Genomic DNA, 15,825 nt, shown 5'->3' with positions numbered 1-15,825 from the left:
TGTGCGTCTTTCTCCATGTCCCAAGTTTCCCTGTGAAAGAACACAAGTCATGTTAGATTCGTAACGACCTGATCTTAACTAATTACATTTTCAGTAACCGTATCACCAAATAAGGTCACAATCTGAAGTACTGGGGCCTAGGACTTCCACATATAAAGTCTTGGAGGAAACAATTCAATCCATAACACCCTATCTATTGAAACTAGAACCATAATATAAATATTTTTCTGTGATATCCTTTTTTCATTTATCATGGATAAATTTCCATGCTGATTTGTGTAGATGTATCGATTGGGGCATAATATCCCATAGTGTGCTTTACCATAATTTATTTAATCAAATCATGCATTTTGGGATAACTGTTCTTTCCACTATTACAAACAACTCTGCAAAAACCACATTTGTATATATAGTTTTATGCATGTGTATTTGCTTTGAGATAGATATCTATAAGTGGCATTAATCAGTCGAGACTTTTATGCATTTTTTGTGTTAGGTATAGCCATACATGTGGCTATGTGTTAGGTATAGCCTATGTGTTAGGTATAGCCTATGTGTTAAGTATAGCCTATGGGTTAGGTATAGCCTATGTGTTAGGTATAGCCTATGTGTTAGGTATAGCCTATGGGTTAGGTATAGCCTATGTGTTAGGTATAGCCTATGGGTTAGGTATAGCCTATGTGTTAGGTATAGCCTATGTGTTAGGTATAGCCTATGTGTTAAGTGTAGCCTATGGGTTAGGTATAGCCTATGTGTTAGGTATAGCCTATGTGTTAGGTATAGCCTATGGGTTAGGTATAGCCTATGGGTTAGGTATAGCCTATGTGTTAGGTATAGCCTATGGGTTAGGTATAGCCTGTGTGTTAGGTATAGCCTATGTGTTAGTTATAGCTACATTTCTTTCTCTCAAACTTTAGGTCCTCATCTCTGGCTGCATATTGTGTACTGCCTGTCTCAATACTGCTCAAGGGTCACACATGCTAAGCATTTGCAACATTGGTTTAATTATCATACCCCACCTTCCACCCCCATTCTCTGACCTGCTCCTGCCCTCTTCCTCCTGCCTCATTGAATAGTGGGGCTTTCCAGGAGGCCGCCGAGTGAGTAAACGGGGGACGGTCCTAAATGCTCTGCTTTCAGTTCCCTCTACCACTCATCACTACACCAGAGGGAACTTTTTAAGATGCAAATTTGAAAATATTGACCCTTTGTTCAAAAATCTTCAAAAGTTCTTCTTTTCAGTCAGAGTGACATCTTAGCTTGGCACACAAGGCTGTCCCTGATACTGCCCTCTCTCCTGCCATACCTTGCACTCCATTTTGAGTCATATTGGATGAGTTTTGTTTTGCTGTTTTAGAGATGGGGACTTGCTATGATGCTTAGGCTGAATTTGAATTCCTGGGTTCATCTACAGCCATACCACCCAGAGTGCCTGATCTCATCTGCACTCCTGGGCTCAAGCAATCCTCCCCAAGCAATCCTCCCATCTCAGCCACCCAAGTAGCTGGGACTATAGGTGGACATCACTGTGCCCAGCTATGAATTAGTTTTGAAACATCTTGGTGGTTCTTTTAATCTTCCTTATTCTTGCTACTCTTTTCCTTTTGCCTGGAAAGTTACCCCCACTTTCCCACTTTCTACTATCCATCTAAGAAGCTCCTACTTACTTTTTAATTACTGTGATCCTCATTTTGTCCATTTAAAAGCAGGGATAAAAATAACATTCCCATCTTGAGGTTGTGATCATTCAATGAGATAACCCTGTTTAAAGTCATCATCCATGTCAAGCACACAATAAATACTCAAAAAATGTTTGATCTTCTTCAGATTCCTTCCTTCCTTCTTCCTCCTCCTCCTTTCTCTCTCTTTCTTTCTTTCTTTCTTTCTCTTTCTCCCTTCCCTTCCCCTCCCCTCCCCTCCTTTCCCTTTCCCCTTTCCCCTTTCCTTTCCTTATTTTCCTTTCTTTTCTTTTCTTTTTTTAAGACAGGGTTTTGCTCTGTGGCTCAGCCTGGAGTGCAGTGGTAGGATCATAGCTCACTGTAGCCTTGAACTCTCCTGGGCTCAAGCAATCTTCCTGCCTCAGCCTTCTGACTAGCTAGGACTACAGGTGTGTACCACCATGCCTGGGTAATGTTTAAAATGTTTAAGATTTTTTTTGTAGAGACAGGGTCTTGCTATGTTGCCCAGGCTGGTCTCAAACTCCTGGCCTCAAGTGGTCCTCCCACCTTGGCCTCCCAAAGCACTGGGATTCAGTTTTCATTATGAGACATTTTTGTGACATAGGCAGGTAGTTAATAAATAAAAATCCCCAACCAATTAACTTAATACAGTACATGGCAAGATATCCGTGCTTGGTAAATGTAGAGCTCAGTTAGGTGGATTGGTTGAAATCGAGATGTTATGTCAATCACATTCCTCTAATCCAAGGATTGGTTGGTGGGACGTGGTTGTTTGATTCTTTATACATTTTATTACGTGTTCAGTGTAACTGTTGCTTAATAGTTACCAGCATTTTCACAATTTGGATATGACGTTTTCTTAACAAAACTACACCGTCTGTTGCAATTTCTACTACTACTGTGTAGTGCTCCCCAAACATCTGTTGAATAATCCATTCTACTCCTTTTTGGAAATAGTGGTAAAGCCTGCATAACTTGAATTACATAATTTTAAAAATATTTTCTCTTTTCCTCTTTGAAGACCATCCCCATTCTACTAGAATGTCCCTGGCCTTTGCCAGGAATGCTACGCATCCCTTCTGCATGTTAATTAACAACAACCCTCTGATAGAATTCTTACCAGGGATGAGAGCTTAGTAGAAGCCACTCAAAACTTGCTTTGTTTTTGTCTGTCTCTCTTGGGCTTCATTTGCCTATTAGTCTTGCTTACTGCGTCTTTTCAATTTGATTCTTCCTTAATTGGGAAGATAGAAACCAGTGGATGGATAATCACTTTTTCCTGCTGGTCATCTGTTCCTGCTTTACTGTCTGAATAAACTTTTTCTGTATTTCTATTTTTCCTGCCTCGTAGACACCAAAGAGCTTAAAAAACATGCCATTGCCAAGGACTCTGGCAGGAAGGAGGCAATCACCTGAGCTATTCCTGGCTTCGTGGAATAGAAGCATCTGTGCTCCTAGGAATTACACCACCAGTGATTTTAGAGCTCTTATGCTCTTCCTGGGTGATAGAATGGGCTTAATTTGACTCAAGAATAGTACATCAAAACTCTTAATTCCATCGAGATTGATGCATTTTTGGGGTTTTATGCTCTAAAAGGCCTTTTGCTGTGCAGAAGGAAGAGAGAGGTGGACAGAAAGGGCAGTGGGGAGAAGATGAGACTAAAAGGTGGAAAGTCCAGGTCTGGATCCCTCCCCACCACACACCTGCTCTGTGGCCTTGAGAGAAACATGTAATTTTTATAAGCCTTAGATTTCTAATATGTAAAATGTATGTAATAGTTTTAGCTGCACTCCTTCCTTGCCAGGTTGATATAATAATCAAATAAGACTGGTCTCTGGGTCAGGCACAGTGGCTCATGCCTGTAATCCCAGCACTTTGGGAGGCCAAGGTGGGTGGATTGTGTGAGCCCAGGAGTTTAAGACTGCAGTGAGCTGTGCACTTGGCCTGGGTGACAGAGCAAGAGCCTGGCTTTTTCTATTTATTTATTTATTTTTGAGACAGAGTCTCACTTTGTCGCCCAGGCTGAAGTGCAGTGGCAATCTCGGCTCACTGCAACCTCTGCCTCCCAGGTTCAAGCAATTCTCCTGCCTCAGCCTCCCAAGTAGCTGGGATTACAGGTGCCCACCACCACCCTAACTAATTTTTATATTTTTAGTAGAGATGGGGTTTCACCATGTTGGCCAGGCTGGTCTTGAACTCCTGACCTCGTGATCCACCCTCCCAAAGTGCTGGACCTCCCAAAGTGCTGGGATTACAGGCATAAGCCACTGCACCTGGCCTTATTTATTTATTTATTTAGGCAGGGTCTCACTCTGTCACCCAGGCTAGAGTGTGGCTGTGCAATCATGGCTCACTGCAGCCTCGACTTCCTGGACTCAAGCGATCCTCCCACCTCTCCAACGTGGTTGAGGGCTGCAGCGAGAAAGATGTGAAAGGGGCATTTGGGGGCGCAGGAAGGTGGGAGATGGCAATTGCTAAGGGCCCCGCAGTGTTCCTGTCGCAGCCCTAGCTACAGCTTAGAAGGTCACAATGGATGTTCACCTGTTGTCTTCGATGTTTAAATCAGCACCGACTTCCCATGAGGAGGATTTTTTTTCCTGTCTCTCTTAAAAAAAAAAAAAAGGCTCCTGCAGTGTGGGTGTCTGCAGTGTTACAGGGATTATTAGTTGAGGATAACCACTGGGATGTGTTTCTGGAAGAAGTGGTGCTGAGGAGCACTCCTGGCCGGAGGAAAGCTGTGTGAGGAGGAGGAGGAGTATGGGGTAACTGGCTCAGTTTGCCCTGGCTCTTTCTGTCGGACTGATACAGCAAAGCATCTGCTGAGACATCATTTGTGTCTCCTGTGACAGCCAGAGACAGCAGGTCTTGCTCTCCCCAGATCATATCTGAGATGCTGGCTCCTGCTCTCTGAGCTGAAGGCTGCAGCTGCTGAGAGAGGATGAGGCACTGAGTCGAAGCAGCTGCACAATGTTGGGGAACAGCTGGGTACTGAGGACTCTTCTCCCTGTCCTTCTACAGGTTGGTGAATTCTGGCCTTACGTCAGTCTGTTGTTCAGCTTTGTCCTCGGTACTCAGCACTAATCAGAATCTCACGCACCTTTACCTGCGAGGCAATACTCTCGGAGACAAGGGGATCAAACTACTCTGTGAGGGACTCTTGCACCCCGACTGCAAGCTTCAGGTGTTGGAGTAAGTCCTTTGGTTTATTACAGCGATGAGAACGCATGGTGGCCAAGGGTCGAGGGACGTTTAGGCAGAGTGGCCACAAGATAATCTGTATCTTAGAAGTGAGGTGTCTTCTTAGTGTTTGCCTTGTTACAGGATCATGGGACTGGGAGGAGTCCTTCTAGATGATATAAATGTAGGAACTTGAGTCCTTACCATCACAGTTTTCTGTACCACAAAACAAGGAGGGCAGTATGACACTTACATTTTATGGAAATGTAGGGAAAGGCACAGAATTTGGTAAATCAATGAAGAAACCACTGTTACTAATTTGATCTGTGCAATGCAGTGGATTTGAAAAAGAGAGAGAAGAGTAATTACCAGCATACAAGGCTGCTTCAAGCTAGTTAGTCCTGTGCTCCTGTGCTTTTTTTTTTCCCACCTGAAACAAGACAGGCTAAGATGCTAAAATCTTGGGGAGCTGGGGGGATGGTTAAGGGGACATTTTCTTTAAATCACCCCCTTTTTGCAGATTAGACAACTGCAACCTCACGTCACACTGCTGCTGGGATCTTTCCACACTTCTGACCTCCAGCCAGAGCCTGCGAAAGCTGAGCCTGGGCAACAATGACCTGGGCGACCTGGGGGTCATGATGTTCTGTGAAGTGCTCAAACAGCAGAGCTGCCTCCTGCAGAACCTGGGGTGAGTGTGCTCTGCAGAGATGCCCGTGGTGGGACTCTGAGTTCTCAGGAAACGTTGACTGCTATCAAAATCCAGGATGGCTCTCGCTTCATTTGCAGCCACTCAAGATTAGGTTGGGCCTGGGTCAGTTGTGGTGGATTTTTAAAAATAGAGAATATGGGGTTAAACTACACATTCCACTTCACTGAGATGATTAGAATCACCAAGGCTAAGCTGGATTTCACCCACATTCCCCAAAGAAACACAAGCCCTCATGCGATCGTGGCCAAGGAGCATCCTGTTCTACACAAGGAACCGAACTTCGTAGAACTCGTCTATGGGTCATCCAAACTGGAAGGGTCTTTACATAGTGGGGATCTTGTTGTTTTGTTTCTGAGGATTTCTTTTCTTTTTTTTTTTTTTTTCTTGAGACAGAGTCTTGCTCTGTCGCCCAGGCTGGAGTGCAGTGGCGCATCTCGGCTCACTGCAACCTCCACCTCCCTGGTTCACCCCATTCTCCTGCCTCAGCCTCCCGAGTAGCTGGGACCACAGGCGCCCGCCACCATGCCCGGCTAATTTTTTGTATTTTTAGTAGAGATGGGGTTTCACTGTGTTAGCCAGGATGGTCTCCATCTCCTGACCTCGTGATCTGTCTGCCTCGGCCTCCCCAAGTGCTGGGATTACAGGTGTGAGCCTCCGTGCCCGGCGGTTTCTGAGGATTTCTAAATGGGAAAAGAGTGCTCCAGGAATAGCAAGATGGGAAATTACATGAAATTCAACAGTGTGTCAGGACATTGCCAGCCCACCTCTGTGATACCACTGAGGTAGTTGTCTCCTCTCTAGCAAGAGCTTCCTGGCGAGTCCCACGGTTCTGTCAGCTGTGATGATTGCACTTTTCCCTGAAGACGTTTTCACTGCTTGGCTTTAAGGCCAACATGCTCTCCTGGGTTTTCTCCTATTTTATCAGCTCCTTCTACTCAGTCTCCTTTCTGGCCTCTTCTTCATCATCCTGACCCTTACGTGTTGAATCCTCAGAGCTTAGTCGCTGGGCTAATTTTTCTTCCCTACACTTTCTCCCTCATTTAAATTATCTGGTCTTCTGGCTTCATGATATGTGTGCTGTGGCCTCCAGATTATATGTCCATAAATTCTGTGTCTCCATGCTTGGCTGATCTTTCTTCTTGAAGGTTTAATAAACCTCTCAAACGTCACATCTAGATCCACACCCATGCTATTCTCTTCTACCCGAAACCTGATTCTTCCCCATTTCAGTCGATGGTCACTTCCTCCAAGTTGCTCGGGCCAAAACATTTCTGGTTCTGTCGTCACTGTCTCTTTTTCCTTATAATCATGTCCAATGTGTCAGCACATCCTGTGAGCTCTGCCTTCCCAGCTTGGCCACTCCCTGACCACTTCAGGCCAGCTTCATGGCTTCTTCCTTGGCTCAAGCCACCATCACCTGGTGTCTGGATTGTCATGGTGGCATTCTGACAGGTCACCCTGAATCTGTTATTCTGATTTTAGCAGACAAGGGATTCAGCTAAAACGTAACTCGCATCATATCACTCTTGTCAACATCGTCTTCTTATCACTTTCATAATCAGAGCAACAAACTCATGGTGGCTTCCATGCCCCACATAATCCAGCCTCCCCTGCTTCCGAAGATTCCGCTTCTCCCAACCCTTGCTTATTCTGCCCCAGTACAGTGATCTCCTTGCTGTTTTGCAAGAACACTGTGATCTCTGGATTTTTGCACTTGCTTTTCTTCTGGCCTAGAACTCTCTCCCCTTCAGTATCCACATGCATTATTCTCTGTACCTTCCTAAATTCTCTGCTTAAAGGTCTTCTCTGCGAGGCTGTCTTTGACTATTCTACTGAAAATAGAAGCACTTTTTTCTTCTCTTCTCATTCTCCTCTGCAGTGTAGCACATCTTATGTGCTATGTCATTTTCTTGTTTATTTATTATCTATCTCTGCTCCCAAAATATAAATTCCGTTAGTCCAGGGACTTCTGTCCATATTAATGATCTCAAGGCTGAGAACATGTTGGAATGCAGGTTTGAATAAATACAAGTTTGAATCAGGCTTGCATCCTTGTGCCAACATAATGGAGCACGTTTGCTGCAGGACAAGCCAACATTCCCAGAGCTAAGAGAGATGGGGGAACAAACAAAGGATTGGTCAGGTCAAAGCTGGGGACACTGCTACATGTAGCATCACTGACCTAGCCCTGAGGGACATTCCGGACCCAGGCTGAGGGACAGGCTCAAAATAGATTGAGGAATCCATGCATGCAATCAACCCGTTTTCTCAGGCTGCGATAACAAGCTGCTCTAGACTGTGTGACTCAAACACAGATTTATTATCTCACAATACTGGAGGCTAGAAAGTCCAAAATCAAGTCTCGATGAATTTGTTTGCTGGCGAGAGTTCTCTTCCTGACTTGCAGATGGCTACCTTCTTGTTATGTGATTGCATGGAGGGAGGGGAGGCAAGGGAGAGAAGACAGGGGAGAAAGAACAAACTCTCTGATATCTCTCCTGTAAGGGCACTCACCCCATCCTGAGGGCCCCACCCTCACAACTTCATCTAACTCTAACTACCTCCCAAGGGCCTCACCTTTAAGTACCGTACATTAGGGGTTCGGGCTTCATCATGGGAATTGTTAAGGAAGACAAACATTCAGTATATAACACCACCAAATTGAGATGGTTAGAAATGGTGCAGGACAAATGGGTGGATTTATTAGTTAAGTTGCAAGGGAAACTTTATTAAAGAGGAGGAAGAACTTACCTCGAAGATGTGAGAGGCATCCTGGGCAAATGCAATGTGTAGAATTGATCAGGTTAGTGACTAAATGAACATAAGGTAAAAAAATTTACAAGACAGTTGAGGAAGTGTAAATGCTGACTGGACATACAGTGATACTAAGAAATTATTGTTAAACGATTTTGGTGTGATAGTGACATTGTAATTATATTTTAGTGTCACAAAGTGAATTATTGATAGATGCATTAAATGCAGTATTTAAAATAATCCATGGGTGGGAGGAGTGAGTGGGCAATAGAAGAAACAAGTTGACACGACCTGTTTAATTGTCGAACTTGGGTAATGGACACAGGGGGTTCATTATACTATTTTCTATACTTTTATGTATGCTTAACATTTTCCCAACTAGATAGTTAAAAATATAACAGGAACCACATTGGGCACTTAGAGCTTTTTTTTTTTTTTTCCCCCACATTTTTATTGGGAGCCGTGGGAGGGGCCTCCTCTGTCATTGGAGGTGCTCACAGTTTCTTCAGCCACTCCAGGCTGGGGCCCTGGGGGTCTGAGGCTCCCAATGACGAAGGACACGACCAGCACCGGCTCCTTGGCCCAGGCATTCTTGCAGAAGGTGCGGAGTCTCGCGGCCATCTTGGTCTCGGCGGCGGCGACGGCGGCGACGGCGGCGAGGACGCGGAGCACTCTGGGAGTTGTGGTCCCTCTTTTTTTTTTTTTTTTTTTTTTTTTTACATTTTAGAAGTGTGTGGAGTTTAGGGAAATGAAGAGATGAGACTTTTAAGGTTAACGACTCTGACAGAGTTATCTGAAGAGTGCAACCCAGGCTTTCTATTTGCTTTTACAGGTTGTCTGAAATGTATTTCAATTATGAGACAAAAAGTGCGTTAGAAACACTTCAAGAAGAAAAGCCTGAGCTGACCGTCGTCTTTGAGCCTTCTTGGTAGGAGTGGAAACGGGGCTGCCAGACGCCAGCGTTCTCCGGTCCCTCCAGCTGGGGGCCCTCAGGTGGAGAGAGCTGCGATCCATCCAGGCCAAGACCACAGCTCTGTGATCCTTCCGGTGGAGTGTCGGAGAAGAGAGCTTGCCGACGATGCCTTCGTGTACAGAGCTTGGGCATCTCCTTTACGCCCGGGTGAGGAAGACACCAGGACAATGACAGCATGGGATGTTGTTGTCATCACAGCGCCTCAGTTAGAGGATGTTCCTCTTGGTGACCTCATGTAATTAGCTCATTCAATAAAGCACTTTCTTTATTTTTCTCTTCTCACTGTCTAACTTTCTTTTTCCTATCTTTTTTTCTTCTTTGTTCTGTTTACTTTTGCTCATATCATCATTCCCGCTATCTTTCTATTAACTGACCATAACACAGAACTAGTTGACTATATATTATGTTGAAATTTTATGGCAGCTATTTATTTATTTAAATTTTTTGTAATAGTTTTGTTTTCTAATAAGAAAAATCCATGCTTTTTGTAGCTAGTTGAAAATTCAGGAATATGTAAAACTTTTTGGTATTTATTTAATTAAATTGTTTCCTTTTCTTAATTTTAAAAAAGAGTACCTAGAAATTTTTCAAATTATTTCTCTAAACCACTAAAGATAAATTAAATTGTTTGGTGCATTTTAAAAGTCACTTTGGCAAATGATTCCATTGTAGAAAATTTTTAAAAAGTTACCTCACTCTAACTGTAATGAGTGGAATTTCATCTTTGATAGGATAGGAGATTGAAAATCGTGGACGGAAAGGTTTGAGAGTATCAGAGCCTGCACTCCTAACTAGAAGTATTATGTAGAAGATGCATCTTGCTTTCAGTTGATAACAGCTTATTTTGGATTTATCCCATCCGAGGAACAGTTCCTCTATTATACTTCACAGAGCATTAAGTTATAAGGAAATATTTACTAATTGCTTCTCTACACATGGACAACTCTTAAACCGCATGGAATTGCTCAGGATGGAAATACTATTTCCTCTATACAATTAGCCATCAAAGTAGCCACACTTTGCTACTCAAAGTGTAGTCTATGAACTGTCGATATAAGGAGCTTGTATAAGAATGTAAAACAATCACATTATTAAACATACCTTTTAGATGAGCTGACATTTAAAAAAAACCCTGAAGACTATTTTTATAAGGAAAACAGTATGAGATTTACATTCTGTTGCAAACTCTGTCTTGTTAGCACTTCTGAGCAGCACCAACTGGAGATTGGGTTTCTGCATCTTGGTGAACTATTACCGACTGCCTTCCTGCTACAAACACTTTGATAACCTATATAAATAATGTAATCAGAAACACATAGCTGAGCTTGAAAGAGAGAAAGAGAACCTTTGGGCATTAGGATGTTAAAACTGGCCAGGTTGCTGAGAATGCCATTATTTCATTCCTTTTTATGGCTGAATAGTATTTTTCCATGGTATATATCTCACATTTTCTTTTTCTTTTTTTTTTGAGATGGAGTCTTGCTCTGTCGCCCAGTCTGGAGTGCAGTGGCGCGATCTCGGCTCACTGCAAGCTCCACCTCCCGGGTTCAAGCAATTCTCTGCCTCAGCCTCCTGAGTAGCTGGGATTACAGGCGTGTGCCACCATGCCCAGCTAGTTTTTGTATTTTTAGTAGAGACGGGGTTTCACCATCTTGGCCAGGCTGGTCTTGAACTCCTGACCTTGTGATTCACCCGCCTTGGCCTCCCAAAGTGCTGGGATTACAGGCATGAGCCACTGCGCCCGGATGGTTCCATATTTTTCCAGTTGCAAATTGTGCTGCTATAAACACGCATGAGCAAGTATCTTTTTCGTATAATGACTTATTTTCCTCTGGGTAGATGCCCCGCAGTGGGATTGCTGGACCAAATGGTAGATCTACTTTTTGTTCTTTAAGGATCCACAGTGTTTCCCATCGTGGTTGTGCTAGTGTTTGTACTAGTTTACATTTCATGGAAAAACTTTCTATAGAAGAAAATGTGAACTACAGAGAAAAAAAAAATCAAAATCACAGGAAGAAGATAGCAATCTACTTCATTCCTGGAATTGTTTGAAAAAGTCGTGTAAAATTTGTGGAGATTTAAGTATATGGAGAAAAACACTTATTCATTATAAGTAAAATAAGATTGTATTTCAGCTTCATCTTGTGTATACTTAGGAGTAATAGAAAAGAGACAAATGGGGAGAGAATAAAAGAAATATAGGAAGAGGAAAAGAGAAAAGAATCAGGAAATTGGAAGTGAAATAATTCCACACATACTTATTGAAGTCTATTTAAACAATGCTTAAAAATATATGGCCTCTTAGAATTATACGTTTAAAATGAACTTTGCCGCTATGGGATTTGGGGCATTATAACAGGAAGTGAGATGTTTGAAGACAGGGTTTTTGAGCTCTCTGGGTATTAACTCCTTAAGTGAAAGATGCTCTGAGTGCACAACAGACTTGTGCTGTGTTCTTTAATTGATGGAGATGCTACATCTCATGTCCTCATCATCCACAGAGCCTCCAGATCCTGGCCAGAAGTCTCCTCAGAGCCCCCTTCATATCTTTATTTCTCAGGGTGTAGATGAAGGGATTGAGAGTGGGGGTGATTATGGAATAGAAGAGAGAAATAAATTTGCCCTGCTCTTGGGAGTAGCTGGAAGGGGGCTGCAGATACATGTAAATGGCAGGTAGGTAGAAGAGGGAGACGATCATCAGGTGGGAGGAACACGTCCCAAAGGCCTTGTGTCGTCCCTTGGAGGACTGGATCCTGAGCACTGCCCGGGCAATAAAGCCATAGGAGAGAAGGATGACAGCCAGGGGCACCAACACGAAGAAGGCCACCAGCACAGCCAGTATGGTGTCATTCACAGCGGTGTCAGCACATGACAGCTTGATCACGGCCGGCACCTCACAGAAAAAGTTGTTCAGTACCTGCCGCCCGCAGAATGGCAATTGCACGGTCAGGACCACCTGCACGAAGGAGTTGCCGAAGCCACTGAGCCAGGCCAGAGCCACGAGCTGCTGACAGAGAGCACGGTGCATGAGAATGGCGTAGTGCAGGGGCTTGCAGATGGCCACGTAGCGGTCCAGGGCCATGGCGGCCAGGACGATGCACTCCGTGCATCCCAGCCAGTGGAAGACTGCATACTGCACAGTGCAGCCTCCATAGCTGATGGTCTTCTGGGAACTGCCCATGTTGACCAGCATCTGAGGGACTGTCGTGGTGGTGTAGCAGAGGTCCAGGAAGGACAGGTGACTGAGGAAGATGTACATGGGGCTGTGGAGTTGAGGATCCACCCGGGATGCCAGGATGATGGCGACGTTCCCCAACATGGCCAGCACATAGGACAGCAGGAGGACCACAAAGAGAGGGAGTTCCAGCCATGGCCTGTCAGACACACCCAGAAGGATGAAGGCTTTAGGGGGGTCCCCTAAGAAGCTATGGTTGTCACTTTTCATGTTGCGGCATTTTCTGGCACCTGTGGCAAATTGAGAAAATTGGAATGAATAATACCTGAGAAGAGGAATTGATCACTTTCCTCCCTCTTGCATCCACTCTTCCTTCCCCAGGTGATAGCCTGTTTGATTCTCCTTACCTCTGTGGAGACGCTGGGATGCGGAAGGGTCAGAACCAGGAGCCCCAGTAGCAGCCTCTGTGTCTTTGCTCTCCTTCCTACTCAGTGGCCTCAACTAAACCATTTAATACTCCCGAACTTCTGCATCTGTAAAATGGGGAGAAATACCTCCTTCAATTGCCAAGACCTGGGGACGATAGAGACATTAAGTATGTGAGAAGAATACCTCACGAATGACAATTATGTTCCAGGTAGAGCGAAGCGTGCTACAGCTCCCATCACCGTCAGAGTGTTTGATTTCTCTCTACATCCACATCGACAAGGAATTGTCCACCTTTTTAGGCTTTCCCATTTTGGGAGATAGTGGTAGGAGGGAGGCGGGCCGTGACATAAAGCAAGCAGAAGGGCTTTGTGAGCAGCTGGGTGACAGGACCACCCCCTGTCACCGGCTCACGCTTGCATCCAGCTCCCGGATTCATGCTGATCTCCGCTTTCATGACCACACACACACAGGCAGCCCTGTCACTCACACTGGCAGTAAAAGCAGCACAATTCTAGGTCCTGTGAGTCTCTGGAGTGGAAGAGCCAAGGTATACGTTACTTCAGCCCCTGAATAGGTCATGGTAGTTAATGAGACCCCAGACCATGGAATTTTGAGCACAGGGAGAAAGCTCTTGATTGGCGTGAGAAACGTAGCCCCTGGAATTGTCTACGGAAAGATCAGACTGCCCTCTAGGGCTAGGTTTTATCTGATGGCTTGAGTGACATTCCAATTTCCTGCACAATTTCTTTGCTGAGCAGCTGTCACCTCTCAGTGATAGAAAACAGCCAATTTGATTTCTGAAACCATTGCTGTTAGGAAGCAACTGGGTTGCCACCTGCTGATTCGTGGGTCCTTTCCACTGCACCATTGGTTTCTCACCTCCTACAATCGCTCAAGCATCCAGTTCCTGATGGGGATGATATGCTCCATGATAGGATTGAAAAATATTATTAATAAACAATAATTAATTAATCATTATTCATAATAAATCCTGTAAGCAGATAATTTATGAAGGATTTTTATTCTTGATTTGGTACCTTATGCATAGACTGTAAAACTAACGGAGATCTGCTCAGCTTACATGTTGCAACAGGTGTTCCCCGCTGCCCCAGTTGATATTCTGAAGAACTCTACTGTTACTGGAAAACAACTCAAACTCCAGGGTTTCAATGGAGGAATAAGTTCAGTTTTTCCCTCCTGCTTCTCTAGTTTCAAAACCACACACGTTTTGTCAGAAAGTTGCCAATATTCTTGTGAAACACTCAATTATCGTACCTCCTCCCAGATTCTATCAACAATACTTATGAAATAAACTTCACAGAATGTGATCTTATCTCTAATGAGCTCAAGATGCCTGTCAAAACAGTGAGCTGTGGCCGAGCAAAGTCAAGCTAGCACATTTTTAAGTCTAATTATTAAGAAGTAAAGGAATTATGACATTTCTCTTTCTGAGATTTCTGATTCCAGAGTTTCTTTTCAGAGCCTAAACTGGGAGAAAAGGGAGAAGTTGTAGGGATAGTGAAGAAAGAAATGAGAGAATGAAGGAAGCAAGAAAGATAGAGGGGTAAATGTATGCGGCAATTTATAATAAAGACAAGTTATTTACCACTCACTGTGAGCCAGGTACTGGAATAATAACTTGATGTTGCCTTAATATCTCAGCAAGGTCCATGTTTTCACCCCTAATTGACTGAGCAACTCGGGAGGACAGCTGGTCTACCTTAGTTACACGGCAGCAAATGGTAAAGCCAGGACTGAAAGCCAAACTCCTGCTCTTCACTACTATTCTCTCCAGAACTTTGCTTTAAAAAAAGAGCAGCTGGTGACATGGGGAGCAGCAAGGGCAGTAGCATAAACGACTGAGACAAAAGAAGTTCCTGGGAAGGGGAGATGAGGGAGAGGAAGGTCACAGGAGAGAAAGGGGCAGGGATTAGAGAGGAGCGGTTTTCTTGTAATTATAGTCCACTGTACATGTGCACACTTACGTACACATGTGCACACACATGCATGCACGTGCGCACGCACACACACACACATGCACACACCCACGGTTTCTCAATGGCAAAGCTGGATACTGCCCAGCCCTGCCCCTCATGCCCTGGATCTGATGCCCTTCTGTTCAGGTGTTTCCACACGGAGCTTTCGTAGGTGTCTAGCCTCTGCACTCCTTGACCTTCTTTCATCTTCCCACTACCCAAGTACAGGTGATCCCCCAAGGCACAGCCTTGCTTCCCTGGATGGACACAGTAGTTCCCACAAACGTCGCCATCGCATTCAGACGGAATCCCTCAGGCTGTATCTACAGTTGTCAGTTCCTCACTGACCTCTCACCCCCTTTTTGACATTGTGAACTGAGGCATCCCAAATTTCACCTGGCAGCCATCCCCCCAGACTCAAACCATCTCCTTCATCTTAATTCTGGCTGACTTCCCTTCAGTCACCATGATGCCAAGTACTGAGGTTCTTTCTATTCATGTTCTACTCCTCATTCACTCTAGTTCAGCACCGAAGTTAAAGAATTCAACACCCACACAATGCTGTGATCCCACCACGATGTTGCATCGTTGCAGGCACGCACTGTCTGTATCCTCACCACTGCCGTCCTGGGCAGAAACGCCCACTAGGACCCCTCTTGGAACTTGCTACCTGCCTCTCTGCAGGCAGCTTCAACCCCTCACTCACCCTCACACGAAGTCATCTTTCTGAGACTCAGGCCTTAAGGCAAAGATATCTTTAGGTGTTTCAATTACCAAAAACGTAAGAACCCATCGCTCAAGAGTTACCTGCTGATTGTATCGTGTTCACACTGAGTTCCCGCAGTTTCTTCTGGGACCTTAGCAGCCACCATACGGTATTTTAACAGCAGGACTTAGGCCATGGCTGCTGGCAGGCTAGGCTGTGAAGACACAGGCTGTGATACACCCT

General features: G+C 44.6%; 2 protein-coding genes across 2 annotated transcripts in view; one reads left to right on the top strand and one right to left on the bottom strand.

The window, feature by feature from the left end:
* Nucleotides 1–9,924, top strand: part of NLRP3 (NLR family pyrin domain containing 3) — a 32,551-nt gene extending 22,627 nt beyond the window's left edge. Inside the window, exons 8-10 of the mRNA XM_008968287.4 lie at nucleotides 4,699–4,869; nucleotides 5,378–5,548; nucleotides 9,156–9,924. Coding sequence (XP_008966535.1) covers nucleotides 4,699–4,869; nucleotides 5,378–5,548; nucleotides 9,156–9,255 — 442 coding nt within the window. The 3' untranslated portion in view covers nucleotides 9,256–9,924. The remainder of the gene's footprint in view (nucleotides 1–4,698; nucleotides 4,870–5,377; nucleotides 5,549–9,155) is intronic.
* Nucleotides 9,925–10,520: 596 nt separating this feature from the next.
* On the bottom strand, nucleotides 10,521–13,004 carry LOC100985210 (olfactory receptor 2B11). The gene is made up of 2 exons (XM_063607861.1): nucleotides 12,879–13,004; nucleotides 10,521–12,761 (listed from the first exon to the last, which is right to left on the bottom strand). The coding sequence occupies exon 2, from the start codon at nucleotides 12,739–12,741 to the stop codon at nucleotides 11,788–11,790; it is 954 nt and encodes a 317-aa protein (XP_063463931.1). The 5' UTR covers nucleotides 12,742–12,761; nucleotides 12,879–13,004; the 3' UTR covers nucleotides 10,521–11,787.
* Between the last annotated feature and the right edge of the window lie 2,821 nt (nucleotides 13,005–15,825).

The sequence above is a fragment of the Pan paniscus genome, chromosome 1, assembly GCF_029289425.2.
Source record: "Pan paniscus chromosome 1, NHGRI_mPanPan1-v2.0_pri, whole genome shotgun sequence".
Lineage (NCBI taxonomy): Eukaryota > Metazoa > Chordata > Mammalia > Primates > Hominidae > Pan > Pan paniscus.
This window is presented reverse-complemented; position numbering and strand designations above follow the sequence as displayed.

Bases quoted from the DNA above. Each gene is read 5' to 3' on its own strand.
- LOC100985210 (XM_063607861.1), bottom strand. From the start codon at position 12,741: ATGAAAAGTGACAACCATAGCTTCTTAGGGGACCCCCCTAAAGCCTTC.